The 16,598-nt window shown below is 41.0% G+C and overlaps 1 protein-coding gene across 1 annotated transcript in view; it reads right to left on the bottom strand.

The window, feature by feature from the left end:
- Positions 1-6,914: 6,914 nt before the first annotated feature.
- The window catches only part of LOC139750357 (dual specificity protein phosphatase 23-like), a 32,721-nt gene continuing 23,037 nt past the window's right edge, over positions 6,915-16,598 (bottom strand). Inside the window, exons 2-3 of the mRNA XM_071665063.1 lie at positions 8,744-8,915; positions 6,915-8,587 (exon numbers count right to left, since the gene is read on the bottom strand). Of these exons, the coding sequence (XP_071521164.1) occupies positions 8,390-8,587; positions 8,744-8,915 (370 nt within the window). The 3' untranslated portion in view covers positions 6,915-8,389. The remainder of the gene's footprint in view (positions 8,588-8,743; positions 8,916-16,598) is intronic.

Genomic DNA, 16,598 nt, shown 5'->3' with positions numbered 1-16,598 from the left:
CCACTCCCCCTACCTCTTTTGTTCTCACCTTTTTCCATTCTATACTCAGTCTCTCTTGGTTCTTCCTCACACAAGTCTCCTTCCCAAGCTCACTTTCTCTCACCACTCTCTCCACCCCAACATTCTCTCTTTTCTGAAAACCTCTACAAATCTTCACCTTCGCCTCCACATCTTAAGATAATGATCAGACATCCCTCCAGTTGCATCTCAACACATTAACATCCAAAAGTCTCTCTTTCATGCACCTATCAATTAACATGTAATCCAATAACGCTCTCTGGTCATTTCTCCTACTTACATACATATACTTATGTATATCTCTTTTTAAACCAGGTATTCCCAATCACAAGTCCTTTTTCAGCACATAAATCTACAAGCTCTCCACCATTTCCATTTACAACCTGAACACCACATGTACACCAATTATTCCCTCAACTGTCACATTACTCACCTTTGCATTCAAATCACCCATCACTATAACCCGGTCTCGTGCATCAAAACTACTAACACTCACTCAGCTGCTCCCAAAACACTTGCCTCTCATGATCTTTCTTCTCATGCCCAGGTGCATATGCACCAATAATCACCCATCTCTCTCCATCCACTTTCACTTTTACCCATATCAATCTAGAGTTTACTTTCTTACACTTTATCACATACTCCCACCTCTCCTGTGTCAGGAGTAGTGCTACTCCTTCCCTTGCTCTTGTCCTCTCACTAACCCCTGACTTTACTCCCAAGACATTCCCAAACCACTCTCCCCCTTTACCCTTGAGCTTCATTTCACTCAGAGCCAAAACATCCAGGTTCCTTTCTTCAAACATACTACCTATCTCTCCTTTTTTCTCATCTTGGTTACATCCACACACCTTTAGACACCCCAATCTGAGCCTTCGAGGAGGATGAGCACTCCCCGCGTGACTCCTTCTTCTGTTTCCCCATTTAGAAAGGTAAAATACAAGGAGGGGAGGGTTTCTCGCCCCCCATTTACGTCCCCTTTAGTTGCCTTCTACAACACGTGAGGAATGCATGGGAAGTATTCTTTCTCCCCTACATATACTGTTCGCCATTTCTCGTGCCAGCGAGGTAGCGTTAAGAGCTGAGGACTGAGCCTTTGAAAGCATATTCTCACTTGCCCCCACCCCCTCTGTTCCGTCTTGGAAAATTAAAAATGCAAGAGGAGGATTTCCATCCCCCCCACTTCCTCCTCTTTTAGACGCCTAATATGACAAGCATGGAATACGTGGGAAGTATTCATTTCTTTTCTGAAAACCTCTACAAATCTTCACATTCACCTCCACAAGATAATGATCAGACATCCTTCCAATTGCACCTCTCAGCACATTAACGTACAAAAGTCTCTTTCACGCACCTACCAATTAACACATAATCCAATAACGCTCTCTGGCCATCTCTCCTACTTACCTACTTATTCTTATGTATATCTCTCATTTTGAACCAGGTATTCCCAATCATACGTCCTTTTTCAGCACACAAATCTACAAGCTCTTCACCATTTCCATTTACAACACTGAACACCCCATGTACACCAATTATTCCCTCTAGTGCCATATTACTCGCCTTTGCATTCAAATCATCCATCACTATAACCCGGTCTCATGCATCAAAACTGCTAACACACTCACTCAACTGCTCCCAAAACACTTGCCTCTCATGATCTTTCTTCTCATGCCCAGGTGCATAGGCACCAATAATCACCCATCTCTCTCCTTGCACTTTCAGTTTTACCCATATCAATATAGAGATTAATTACTTACACTCTATCACATACTCCCACAACTGTTTCAGGAGTAGTGCTACTCCTTCCTTTGCTCTTGTCCTCTCACCAACCCCTGACTTTACTCCCAAAACATTCCCAAACCACTCTTCCCCTTTACCCTTGAGCTTCATTTCACTCAGAGCCAAAACATCCAGGTTCCTCTTCTTAAACATCCTACCTATCTCTCCTTCTTTCTCATCTTGGTTACATCCACACACATTTAGACACCCTAATCTGAGCCTTCGAGGAGGATAAGCACCCCCTGTGTGACTCCTTCTTCTGTTTCCCCTTTTAGAAAGTTAAAATACAAATACTATAGAGTGAGTGCTCAAATTACAGACGTATAAGTTTGTTGAGTATTCCTGGGAAATTGTATGAGAGGGTATTGATTGAGAGGGTGAAGGCATGTACAAAGCATCAGATTGGGGAAGAGCAGTGTGGTTTCAGAAGTGGTAGAGGATTTGTGGATCAGGTGTTTGCTTTGAAGAATGTATGTGAGAAATACTTAGAAAAGCAAATGGATTTGTATGTAGCATTTATGGATCTGGAGAAGGCATATGACAGAGTTGATAGAGATGCTCTGTGGAAGGTATTAAGAATATATGGAGTGGGAGGTAAGTTGTTTGAAGCAGTGAAAAGTTTTTATTGAAGATGTAAGGAATGTGTACTTGTAGGAAGAGAGGAAAGTGATTGGTTCTCAGTGAATGTCGGTTTGCGGCAGGGGTGCGTGATGTCTCCATGGTTGCTTAATTTGTTTAAGGATGGGGTTGTTAGGGAGGTGAATGCAAGAGTTTTGGAAAGAGGGGCAAGTATGCAGTCTGTTGTGGATGAAAGAGCTTGGGAAGTGAGTCAGTTGTTGTTCGCTGATGATACAGCTCTGGTGGCTGATTTGGGTGAGAAACTGCAAAAGCTGGTGACTGAGTTTGCTAAAGTGTGTGAAAGAAGAAAGCTGAGAGTAAATATGAATAAGAGCAAGGTTATTAGGTACAGTAGGGTTGAGGGACAAGTCAATTGGGAGGTAAGTTTGAATGGAGAAAAACTGGAGGAAGTGAAGTGTTTTAGATATCTGGGAGTGGATTTGGCAGCGGATGGAACCATGGAAGCGGAAGTGAATCATAGGGTGGGGGAGGTAGCGAAATTTCTGGGAGCATTGAAAAATGCATGGAAGTCAAGAACATTATCTTGGAAAGCAAAAATGGGTATGTTTGAAGGAATAGTGGTTCCAACAATGTTATATGGTTGCAAGGCGTGGGCTATAGATAAAGTTGTGCAGAAGAGGGTGGATGTGCTGGAAATGAGATGTTTGAGGACAATATGTGGTGCAAGGTGATTTGATCGAGTAAGCAATGAAAGGGTAAGAGAGATGTGTGGTTATAAAAAGGGTGTGGTTGAGAGCAGAAGAGGGTGTCTTGAAATGGTTTGGTCACATGGAAAGAATGAGTGAGGAAAGATTGACAAAGAAAATATGTGTCAGAGATGGAAGGATCGAGGAGAAGTGGGAGACCAAATTGGAGGTGGAAAGATGGAAAGAAAAAGATTTTGAGTGATTGAGGCCTGAACATGCAGAAGGGTGAAAGGCGTGCAAGGAATAGAGTGAATTGGAACAATGTGGTATTTTGGGGTCGATGTGCTGTCAATGGATTGAACTAAGGAATGTGAAGTGTCTGGGGTAAACCATGGAAAGTTTTGTGAGGCCTGGATGTGGAAAGGGAGCTGTGGTTTCGGTGCATTACACATGACAGATAGAGACTGAGTGTGAACGAATCTGGCCTTTGCTGTCTTTTCCTAGTACTACCTCGCACACATGTAGGGGAGGGGTTCTTTATTTCATGTGTGGCGGGGTGGCGACGGGAATGAATATGGGCAGACAGTATGAATTATGTACATATATATATATGTATATGTCTGTGTGTGTATATATATGTAAACATTGAGATGTATAGATATGTATATGTGCTGTGTGTGGACATGTATGTATATACATGTGTCTGTGGGTGGGTTGGGCCATTCTTTCGTCTGTTTCCTTGTGCTACCTCGCTAACACGGGAGACAGCGACATAGTATAATAAATAAATAAATATGTATAAATATATGCCTCACAACCATACAACATTGTTGGAACTACCTCCTTGTAACCTCCCCTTCCTGCATTCTTCCAACATGCCCAAACCACCTCAAAGTATTGCATTTCACCCTTTCTACTACTCCAAATTTCATTCCCTGCCATACCAAATCACTCATACACTTCCTTACCTCTTTATTCATTCCATCTGCTCATTCCACCTGCTCCTCTTAAATATCTCATTTCCACAGCCTGGATTCTTGAACTTTGTGATTAATTGCATGTCCATGTTACAGCTAAACAGGTTAGGATCAGAAGGACTATGCTCTCCCTAAATTCTTTCTTCACTTACATACATCTCTACCCTTCATTATCCTACTGAGGCACACTGTGACTCTTCTATCCTTTACTGCTCTCTCTTTTATCTCTTCTTCATATCATCAAACTTACCCAAGACAGCTACCAAGTACTTAAGTTCTGTCACCTCTTCCAGTTTTTCTACTCCATATCTATGATACAGTTTGATACACCTTCTTCTCTCACTCATTATGGCTTTACAAAATCCATACTTTCACTTTGTTTTCTTTCAAACACTATTACTTTACTTTTATTCATATTTACATCCCATTACCAATGCTTCCACACATAATCAAACAAAAACTTATTACCTTTTGTAACTTCTCTTCACTCTCAGTAAACACAGTATCATCCACTAAGAGGTTTGTCACTAGCCACCATACCTTACAACCACATCCTATACCTGCATACTCTTTCCCTAGTTTTTCTTTCATCATCTCTCTTACCACTCCATCCACACACATATTAAAAAGCCATGGTCCATGTGACATCACACACTCCTGCCTCACACTCATGTCTATACCAACTCTTTCACTCACCATTCCATCAACACTTATATGTGCATTTGGTCCTCTACAGAAGGCATTCACACTGTTTAACAGTTGTCCGCCTACTCCATACATACAATACTCATCCCACAAAGCATTCCACTCGACTTTGTCACAAATGTTCTCCTCATCTATAGAGGTTGCATACATTTTCTTACCTTTATTGCTCTCTCTTTTATCTCTTCTTCATATCATCAAACTTACCCAAGACAGCTACCAAGTACTTAAGTTCTGTCACCTCTTCCAGTTTTTCTACTCCATATCTATGATACAGTTTGATACACCTTCTTCTCTCACTCATTATGGCTTTACAAAATCCATACTTTCACTTTGTTTTCTTTCAAACACTATTACTTTACTTTTATTCATATTTACATCCCATTACCAATGCTTCCACACATAATCAAACAAAAACTTATTACCTTTTGTAACTTCTCTTCACTCTCAGTAAACACAGTATCATCCACTAAGAGGTTTGTCACTAGCCACCATACCTTACAACCACATCCCATACCTGCATACTCTTTCCCTAGTTTTGCTTTCATTTCTCTTACCACTCCATCCACACACATATTAAAAAGCCATGGTCCATGTGACATCACACACTCCTGCCTCACACTCATGTCTATACCAACTCTTTCACTCACCATTCCATCAACACTTATATGTGCAGTTGGTCCTCTACAGAAGGCATTCACACTGTTTAACAGTTGTCCGCCTACTCCATACATACAATACTCATCCCACAAAGCATTCCACTCGACTTTGTCACAAATGTTCTCCTCGTCTATAGAGGTTGCATACATTTTCTTACCTTTCAGTAAATACTTTCCTACAGTCCTTCTCATGGCAAAAATCTGATCTATATATTCCCACCTTTCTTAAAATCCCCATGTACCTCACTTATTCTGCATTCAGTCACTTCCATTACTCTATCAATTAACAATCTGAATTTCCTTTTTCTGGTATACCTAAGAGACTCATTCCTCTATAATTGCTACATACATCCTTATCACCTTTGAATAAGGGAACAATAATAGTTTACACCCAGTCCTCAGGAACAACGATCTGCTTTCATGCTAAATTACATATCAAATGCATTTACTTTGTTGCACTCTCTCCTTCAAACATCAACATTTCAGCCATAATCCCATGCACTCCAGGTGCCTTTCGTACCATCAACCTCATTATAGTCCTTTTTATCTAACTTCTTGCTCTAGACCTCTGCACTTGTATCCCTTTCCCTTCATCCTCCAAATCCATGCATGTAACAACTGCTGCCTCATCCTTCTCTCACACTCATCAGTTCTTAAAAAAATCTTTCTATCTCCCTTTTACTTCCTCCTTCTCATTCAGTAACTCCACTTCCTTACTTCTCACATTACCATTTGCACTTTCACATCTACGTCTTTCCTTTTTCACCTCCTTCCAGTACAACTTTTTATTTTCCTAAACTTTTCCCTTGACTTTCTTCCAAAATCTTCATTTACTCTGCTTTCCATTCCAGCTTCTTAACACTCTGTTTAGATATCTTATACTCTTCCCTCCTCCTTTGCTGAACTTCCACTGGTACATTACTTTTGAGCAATCTACCTTATGCCTTTTTCTTCCATTCCACATTTCTAATCTCATCTGTCCACAATGCATTTTCCAATAATCTATATATCTCACAGCCTTTCATCCAACTAACAATTCTACAACCTTTAACAATCTTTCTCTAAACATTTTAATGAACTCAATCGCACATGACTGCATCCCTACATCTCACTATCACCCTATCAATTATGTTCATTGCTTTAAAATGCATTCTAACATCTCTAGTTTGGCATGCCAAACTTCAACAAACCTTCAAGGGTATTGGTGCTCAGTGAAATGGCACTTGTTTGTGAAATTTGCCACTCTTGTCCACACATCTGCACAGTGACACAGTCTAATCTTTGCTGTTATAAATGGATATGCATAACTAATTATATGAAACAAGTAACACCATAAAAACTGTTTAAGAAGACTTCAAAGCATAGTAGTTTCTCAGACTCAGCAACTCCAACCTCTTCATTTTCCCTGAAACTGCCAAGACTGAACTGAATTTTGATGATCCTCTAAACATGTTTACACCATGAAATACAAGACCTTCTTCCTGCTTCTCAAGGAGCATCAGCTTCATCACAAGATGACATTCATGTTTATTTACTCCAAACTACAACTGGGCCAAATGACACTCACGTTAACTCTCAACCACAACTGGGCTAGATGCCATCTTCTGCACTTCAACATCAAAGTAATCATCTATCACTATCCCTGTGTCTACATTGTACATTTTTGGGTCAAAAACAAAGATTTTTTGGTAGATACAATATATAACTACTGTTATAATGCTAAAAACTAATTTCTTTTTATACTTGACTATCTTTCAAATCTTATTGGGGTAGCGTTAGAAATGAATAACAGTAGCTTCATTTGCTGACATCCTGGAAAATAAAATTTTTGAAGCAGCAGGGAGGAGCATTAGCTGGGAGCATTAAGTAGTAGGCGTAGGTTGTACCATTACAATGGAATATCAGGTAGACACGTTTGGTAGAAGTAGTTGGTAGGAACATTAAGTAGGCGCCTATGAAAATATTGTGCTAGAGTTGCGCTTTACCAGTGGCCTGTTAAGGGTTAGGTACTAAAGGATAAGAAGTGGTACTGGGGTTCAACGTTAAAGGAGTCTCTTTTGCGACATCCACTCCCTTACAGGAGTTCCCAAAGGGAATGGGCATCAAAGATGTTGACAAATAGATAGACAGATAAGTAGGAAATAAAACTCCTCAAGTAAAGTTTATTCTGTTCCTCATAAATTTCACCTTGTGCTCAGTAAAATATTGCTTGTCTTAACAGAAGCAGCCACTCTTTTGTCTATGCACTGCCCAGGCATCTGTGTCTTCCAGGTCAGTTTCCTTTGATTTGAGCACATGGTGGTCACATCTGTTGCACTCTTTATTTGAGTATTCTGCCTATATAATGGCATGCAATAGGCATCCATGATCCAATGATCAGAGAAATGCTATGAAAAGAAAGCAAATACACAGTAGACCTTAAATATATGGCAGAGAAAGGCATGGTAGTGCAAAACCTATGTGAAAATTTTGGTTTTGATTCTTCAATGACTCAGGACAAAGTAGCAACATTAGGAAGTGCATGAGGCAAAATCAGCTGACTTCAATAAACGTGTACTTATTGCTACCATAGCATACACTATACATTCTAAGATCAGAAACAAGGAAGAACTTTCAGCAACTACAGTGCAGTTACTACTGCATTTGTAATGTTTAAAACCTATCAGTACTTGTATACTGGGAAAATAAAATGCTACAGATTGTTACTAGTACATATGGACTGCTATCAGGTCTCCTTGGGAATATCAATACCTTTAGCCCAATAAAATTCATAATTTGAAGACTACTCAACCCTAAGGTTGCTGGATCTGAGATGAGAGTGGAACTGTATAAGTAAACTTAATCATATACCTGACATTAAGTTGAAGTGTGTTTTTATTCTCATGCTAAAAGAACAGACCTCATGTTAATAGGCTTCACAATCTTAACTCTTTATACAGATAACTCAGTCATTGAGATGTCTTGTGCATACATCCATAGTACTAATCTATAAGTGTCCCCATTCAAGGTAGTCCTTAAACTTCATTACAGCTCTCTCCTGCTCCCTGGTTTCAATGCTGCCAGGTCTCATGAGTCTCACATTACACATGGCTTCTCCAGGGACCTGTCTATAATATTTCATCAAGTAACATGCCAGCATCACTCCTGTTCTTCCTCGCCCCATTCTACAGTGGACACACACTATCTGTTAATATAAAATGAAATTGGTTCTACTGGTTATGCAAAAATCAGTGTACACTGCTAATTACAAATCCTGTACAAATAATCTAACTTACTGACTGATACTATTCTCAAAAGTTTTATCTATTTGCAAAATAGTCAAACAGCAAGAGTATGTTACCTTATTTTCTTCATGAGCTTTATCACATATGGAAATAAATTGACTAATTTGTTCCATGGATGGATCTTCAAACTCTTCTACATGGATGAGGTGACACTGGAAATGTTCATGAGCTGACTTATGAGGTTGCCGCTCCTTACTCAAGCTCACAAGAACACCAACACCTTCATTTCTTTAAAAAGAAAATAGCAAAATTAATATACATTTTTCTGACTACATAATGACTGGAGTCATTCCCAGAGTGACTTTAAGGATCATCTCTTATATAAATTGGTCAATTTGCCCCTTAAAATATATATATATATATATATATATATATATATATATATATATATATATATATATATATATATATATATATATATTTTTTTTTTTTTTTTTTTTTTTTTAATACTTTGTCGCTGTCTCCCGCGTTTGCGAGGTAGCGCAAGGAAACAGACGAAAGAAATGGCCCAACCTCCCCCCCATACACATGTATATACATACGTCCACACACGCAAATATACATACCTACACAGCTTTCCATGGTTTACCCCAGACGCTTCACATGCCTTGATTCAATCCACTGACAGCACGTCAGCCCCGGTATACCACATCGCTCCAATTCACTCTATTCCTTGCCCTCCTTTCACCCTCCTGCATGTTCAGGCCCCGATCACACAAAATCTTTTTCACTCCATCTTTCCACCTCCAATTTGGTCTCCCTCTTCTCCTTGTTCCCTCCACCTCCGACACATATATCCTCTTGGTCAATCTTTCCTCACTCATCCTCTCCATGTGCCCAAACCACTTCAAAACACCCTCTTCTGCTCTCTCAACCACGCTCTTTTTATTTCCACACATCTCTCTTACCCTTACGTTACTCACTCGATCAAACCACCTCACACCACACATTGTCCTCAAACATCTCATTTCCAGCACATCCATCCTCCTGCGCACAACTCTATCCATAGCCCACGCCTCGCAACCATACAACATCGTTGGAACCACTATTCCTTCAAACATACCCATTTTTGCTTTCCGAGATAATGTTCTCGACTTCCACACATTCTTCAAGGCCCCCAGAATTTTCGCCCCCTCCCCCACCCTATGATCCACTTCCGCTTCAATGGTTCCATCCGCTGCCAGATCCACTCCCAGATATCTAAAACACTTAACTTCCTCCAGTTTTTCTCCATTCACACTCACCTCCCAATTGACTTGACCCTCAACCCTACTGTACCTAATAACCTTGCTCTTATTCACATTTACTCTTAACTTTCTTCTTCCACACACTTTACCAGACTCAGTCACCAGCTTCTGCAGTTTCACACATGAATCAGCCACCAGCGCTGTGTCATCAGCGAACAACAACTGACTCACTTCCCAAGCTCTCTCATCCCCAACAGACTTCATACTTGCCCCTCTTTCCAAAACTCTTGCATTTACCTCCCTAACAACCCCATCCATAAACAAATTAAACAACCATGGAGACATCACACACCCCTGCCGCAAACCTACATTCACTGAGAACCAATCACTTTCCTCTCTTCCTACACGTACACATGCCTTACATCCTCGATAAAAACTTTTCACTGCTTCTAACAACTTTCCTCCCACACCATATATTCTTAATACCTTCCACAGAGCATCTCTATCAACTCTATCATATGCCTTCTCCAGATCCATAAATGCTACATACAAATCCATTTGCTTTTCTAAGTATTTCTCACATACATTCTTCAAAGCAAACACCTGATCCACACATCCTCTACCACTTCTGAAACCACACTGCTCTTCCCCAATCTGATGCTCTGTACATGCCTTCACCCTCTCAATTAATACCCTCCCATATAATTTACCAGGAATACTCAACAAACTTATACCTCTGTAATTTGAGCACTCACTCTTATCCCCTTTGTCTTTGTACAATGGCACTATGCACGCATTCCGCCAATCCTCAGGCACCTCACCATGAGTCATACATACATTAAATAACCTTACCAACCAGTCAACAATACAGTCACCCCCTTTTTTAATAAATTCCACTGCAATACCATCCAAACCTGCTGCCTTGCCGGCTTTCATCTTCCGCAAAGCTTTCACTACCTCTTCTCTGTTTACCAAATCATTTTCCCCTAACCCTCTCACTTTGCACACCACCTCGACCAAAACACCCTATATCTGCCACTCTATCATCAAACACATTCAACAAACCTTCGAAATACTCACTCCATCTCCTTCTCACATCACCACTACTTGTTATCACCTCCCCATTTGCGCCCTTCACTGAAGTTCCCATTTGCTCCCTTGTCTTACGCACTTTATTTACCTCCTTCCAGAACATCTTTTTATTCTCCCTAAAATTTAATGATACTCTCTCACCCCATCTCTCATTTGCCCTTTTTTTCACCTCTTGCACCTTTCTCTTGACCTCCTGTCTCTTTCTTTTATACATCTCCCACTCAATTGCATTTTTTCCCTGCAAAAATCGCCCAAATGCCTCTCTCTTCTCTTTCACTAATACTCTTACTTCTTCATCCCACCACTCACTACCCTTTCTAATCAACCCACCTCCCACTCTTCTCATGCCACAAGCATCTTTTGCGCAATCCATCACTGATTCCCTAAATACATCCCATTCCTCCCCCACTCCCCTTACTTCCATATATACTTCCATATATATATATATATATATATATATATATATATATATATATATATATATATATATATATATATATATTATCCCTGGGGATAGGGGGAGAAAGAATACTTCCCACGTATTCCCTGCGTGTCGTAGAAGGCGACTAAAAGGGGAGGGAGTGGGGGGCTGGAAATCCTCCCCTCTTGTTTTCTTTTTTTTTTTTTAACTTTCCAAGAGAAGGAACAGTGAAGGGGGGCCAGGTGAGGATATTCCCTCAGAGGCCCAGTCCTCTGTTCTTAACGCTACCTTGCTAATGCGGGAAATGGCGAATAGTTTGAAAAAAAAAAAGATTATACATAATTATATATAATTATATATATATATATATATATATATATATATATATATATATATATATATATATATATATATATATATATATATATTTTTTTTTTTTTTTTTTTTTTATACTTTGTCGCTGTCTCCCGCGTTTGCGAGGTAGCGCAAGGAAACAGACAAAAGAAATGGCCCAACCCCCCCCCATACACATGTATATACATACTTCCACACACGCAAATATACATACCTACACAGCTTTCCATGGTTTACCCCAGACGCTTCACATGCCTTGATTCAATCCACTGACAGCACGTCAACCCCGGTATACCACATCGCTCCAAATCACTCTATTCCTTGCCCTCCTTTCACCCTCCTGCATGTTCAGGCCCCGATCACACAAAATCTTTTTCACTCCATCTTTCCACCTCCAATTTGGTCTCCCTCTTCTCCTCGTTCCCTCCACCTTCGACACATATATCCTCTTGGTCAATCTTTCCTCACTCATTCTCTCCATGTGCCCAAACCACTTCAAAACACCCTCTTCTGCTCTCTCAACCATGCTCTTTTTATTTCCTCACATCTCTCTTACCCTTACGTTACTCACTCGATCAAACCACCTCACACCACACATTGTCCTCAAACATCTCATTTCCAGCACATCCATCCTCCTGCACACAACTCTATCAATAGCCCACACCTCGCAACCATACAACATTGTTGGAACCAATATATATATATATAATTATATATAATTTTCGCCCCCTCCCCCACCCTATGATCCACTTCCGCTTCCATGGTTCCATCCGCTGCCAGATCCACTCCCAGATATCTAAAACACTTCACTTCCTCCAGTTTTTCTCCATTCAAACTCACCTCCCAATTGACTTGACCCTCAACCCTACTGTACCTAATAACCTTGCTCTTATTCACATTTACTCTTAACTTTCTTCTTTCACACACTTTACCAGACTCAGTCACCAGCTTCTGCAGTTTCTCACATGAATCAGCCACCAGCGCTGTATCATCAGCGAACAACTGACTCACTTCCCAAGCTCTCTCATCCCCAACAGACTTCATACTTGCCCCTCTTTCCAAAACTCTTGCATTCACCTCCCTAACAACCCCATCCATAAACAAATTAAACAACCATGGAGACATCACACACCCATGCCGCAAACCTACATTCACTGAGAACCAATCACTTTCCTCTCTTCCTACACGTACACATGCCTTACATCCTCGATAAAAACTTTTCACTGCTTCTAACAACTTGCCTCCCACACCATATATTCTTAATACCTTCCACAGAGCATCTCTATCAACTCTATCATATGCCTTCTCCAGATCCATAAATGCTACATACAAATCCATTTGCTTTTCTAAGTATTTCTCACATACATTCTTCAAAGCAAACACCTGATCCACACATCCTCTACCACTTCTGAAACCACAATGCTCTTCCCCAATCTGATGCTCTGTACATGCCTTCACCCTCTCAATTAATACCCTCCCATATAATTTACCAGGAATACTCAACAAACTTATACCTCTGTAATTTGAGCACTCACTCTTATCCCCTTTGTCTTTGTGCAATGGCACTATGCACGCATTCCGCCAATCCTCAGGCACCTCACCATGAGTCATACATACATTAAATAACCTTACCAACCAGTCAACAAAACAGTCACCCCCTTTTTTAATAAATTCCACTGCAATACCATCCAAACCTGCTGCCTTGCCGGCTTTCATCTTCCGCAAAGCTTTCACTACCTCTTCTCTGTTTACCAAATCATTTTCCCTAACCCTCTCACTTTGCACACCACCTCGACCAAAACACCCTATATCTGCCACTCTATCATCAAACACATTCAACAAACCTTCGAAATACTCACTCCATCTCCTTCTCACATCACCACTACTTGTTATCACCTCCCCATTTGCGCCCTTCACTGAAGTTCCCATTTGCTCCCTTGTCTTACGCACTTTATTTACCTCCTTCCGGAACATCTTTTTATTCTCCCTAAAATTTAATGATACTCTCTCACCCCATCTCTCATTTGCCCTTTTTTTCACCTCTTGCACCTTTCTCTTGACCTCCTGTCTCTTTCTTTTATACATCTCCCACTCAATTGCATTTTTTCCCTGCAAAAATCGTCCAAATGCCTCTCTCTTCTCTTTCACTAATACTCTTACTTCTTCATCCCACCACTCACTACCCTTTCTAATCAACCCACCTCCCACTCTCCTCATGCCACAAGCATCTTTTGCGCAATCCATCACTGATTCCCTAAATACATCCCATTCCTCCCCCACTCCCCTTACTTCCATATATACTTCCATATATATATATATATTATCCCTGGGGATAGGGGGAGAAAGAATACTTCCCACGTATTCCCTGCGTGTCGTAGAAGGCGACTAAAAGGGGAGGGAGTGGGGGGCTGGAAATCCTCCCCTCTTGTTTTCTTTTTTTTTTTTAACTTTCCAAGAGAAGGAACAGTGAAGGGGGGCCAGGTGAGGATATTCCCTCAGAGGCCCAGTCCTCTGTTCTTAACGCTACCTTGCTAATGCGGGAAATGGCGAATAGTTTGAAAAAAAAAAAAGATTATACATAATTATATATAATTATATATATATATATATATATATATTTTTTTTTTATTTTTTTTTTATACTTTGTCGCTGTCTCCCGCGTTTGCGAGGTAGCGCAAGGAAACAGACAAAAGAAATGGCCCAACCCCCCCTCCCATACACATGTATATACATACGTCCACACACGCAAATATACATACCTACACAGCTTTCCATGGTTTACCCCAGACGCTTCACATGCCTTGATTCAATCCACTGACAGCACGTCAACCCCGGTATACCACATCGCTCCAAATCACTCTATTCCTTGCCCTCCTTTCACCCTCCTGCATGTTCAGGCCCCGATCACACAAAATCTTTTTCACTCCATCTTTCCACCTCCACCTCCAAGAGTTTTGGAAAGAGGGGCAAGTATGAAGTCTGTTGGGGATGAGAGAGCTTGGGAAGTGAGTCAGTTGTTGTTCGCTGATGATACAGCGCTGGTGGCTGATTCATGTGAGAAACTGCAGAAGCTGGTGACTGAGTTTGGTAAAGTGTGTGAAAGAAGAAAGTTAAGAGTAAATGTGAATAAGAGCAAGGTTATTAGGTACAGTAGGGTTGAGGGTCAATTCAATTGGGAGGTGAGTTTGAATGGAGAAAAACTGGAGGAAGTGAAGTGTTTTAGATATCTGGGAGTGGATCTGGCAGCGGATGGAACCATGGAAGCGGAAGTGGATCATAGGGTGGGGGAGGGGGCGAAAATTCTGGGAGCCTTGAAAAATGTGTGGAAGTCGAGAACATTATCTCGGAAAGCAAAAATGGGTATGTTTGAAGGAATAGTGGTTCCAACAATGTTGTATGGTTGCGAGGCGTGGGCTATGGATAGAGTGGTGCGCAGGAGGATGGATGTGCTGGAAATGAGATGTTTGAGGACAATGTGTGGTGTGAGGTGGTTTGATCGAGTAAGTAACGTAAGGGTAAGAGAGATGTGTGGAAATAAAAAGAGCATGGTTGAGAGAGCAGAAGAGGGTGTTTTGAAATGGTTTGGGCACATGGAGAGAATGAGTGAGGAAAGATTGACCAAGAGGATATATGTGTCGGAGGTGGAGGGAACGAGGAGAAGAGGGAGACCAAATTGGAGGTGGAAAGATGGAGTGAAGAAGATTTTGTGTGATCGGGGCCTGAACATGCAGGAGGGTGAAAGGAGGGCAAGGAATAGAGTGAATTGGAGCGATGTGGTATACCGGGGTTCACGTGCTGTCAGTGGATTGAATCAGGGCATGTGAAGCGTCTGGGGTAAACCATGGAAAGCTGTATAGGTATGTATATTTGCGTGTGTGGACGTATGTATATACATGTGTATGGGGGTGGGTTGGGCCATTTCTTTTGTCTGTTTCCTTGCGCTACCTCGCAAACGTGGGAGACAGCGGCAAAAAAAAAAAAAAAAAAAAAAAAAAAAAAAATGTATCTAAGAGGATGGGCCATTCTTCGCCTGTTTCCTGGTGCTACCTTGCTGAAGTGGGAAACGGCAATCAAGTATGATAAAATACGTAAATAAATAAATTCATTCCTTGTACGCCTCTCACTCCCCTGTATGTTCAGGCCCCAATCGCTCAAAATCTTTTTCGCTCAATCCTTCTACCTCCAATTTGGTCTTCTGCTTCTCCTTGTTCCCTCCACCTCTGACACATATATCCTCTTTGTCAACCTTTCCTCACTCATTTCAACACACCCACTTCTGCTCTCTCAACTGTACTCTTTTTCTTTCCACACATCACTCTGACCTTTTCATTACTTATCGATCAAACCAGCTCACACCACACACTGTCCTCAAACATTTCATTTATAACACATCCACCCTCCTCTATACAACCTTATCTACAGCCCATATCTCACAATCATATAATATTACAGGAACTACTATTCCTTCAAGCATACCCATTTTTGCTTTCTGAGATAACATTCTCTCCTTCCACACATTTTTCATCACTCTCAGAACCTCTGCTCCCTCCCCCACCCTATTCGCTACCAAGTCCACTCCCAGATATCTAGAACTCTTCACTTCCTCCAACATTTCTCCATTCAAACTTACATCCCAATTAACTTGTACCTCAACCCTACTGATCCTAATAACCTTGGTCTTATTCACGTTTACTCTAAACGTTCTTCTTTCACACACTTTTCCAAACTCAGTCACCAACTTCTGCAGTTTCTCACTCGAATCAGCCACCAGTGTTGTATCATCAGCAAACAACAACTGACGCACTTCCCAGCCCCACTCATCCCCAACAGACTACCTGTTCGCCCCTTTCTCCACAA

The sequence above is a fragment of the Panulirus ornatus genome, chromosome 9 (genome assembly GCF_036320965.1).
Source record: "Panulirus ornatus isolate Po-2019 chromosome 9, ASM3632096v1, whole genome shotgun sequence".
Classification (NCBI taxonomy): Eukaryota; Metazoa; Arthropoda; class Malacostraca; order Decapoda; family Palinuridae; genus Panulirus; species Panulirus ornatus.
The sequence above is the reverse complement of the archived record's forward strand: the minus strand, read 5'-3'. Positions and strand labels throughout refer to the sequence as shown.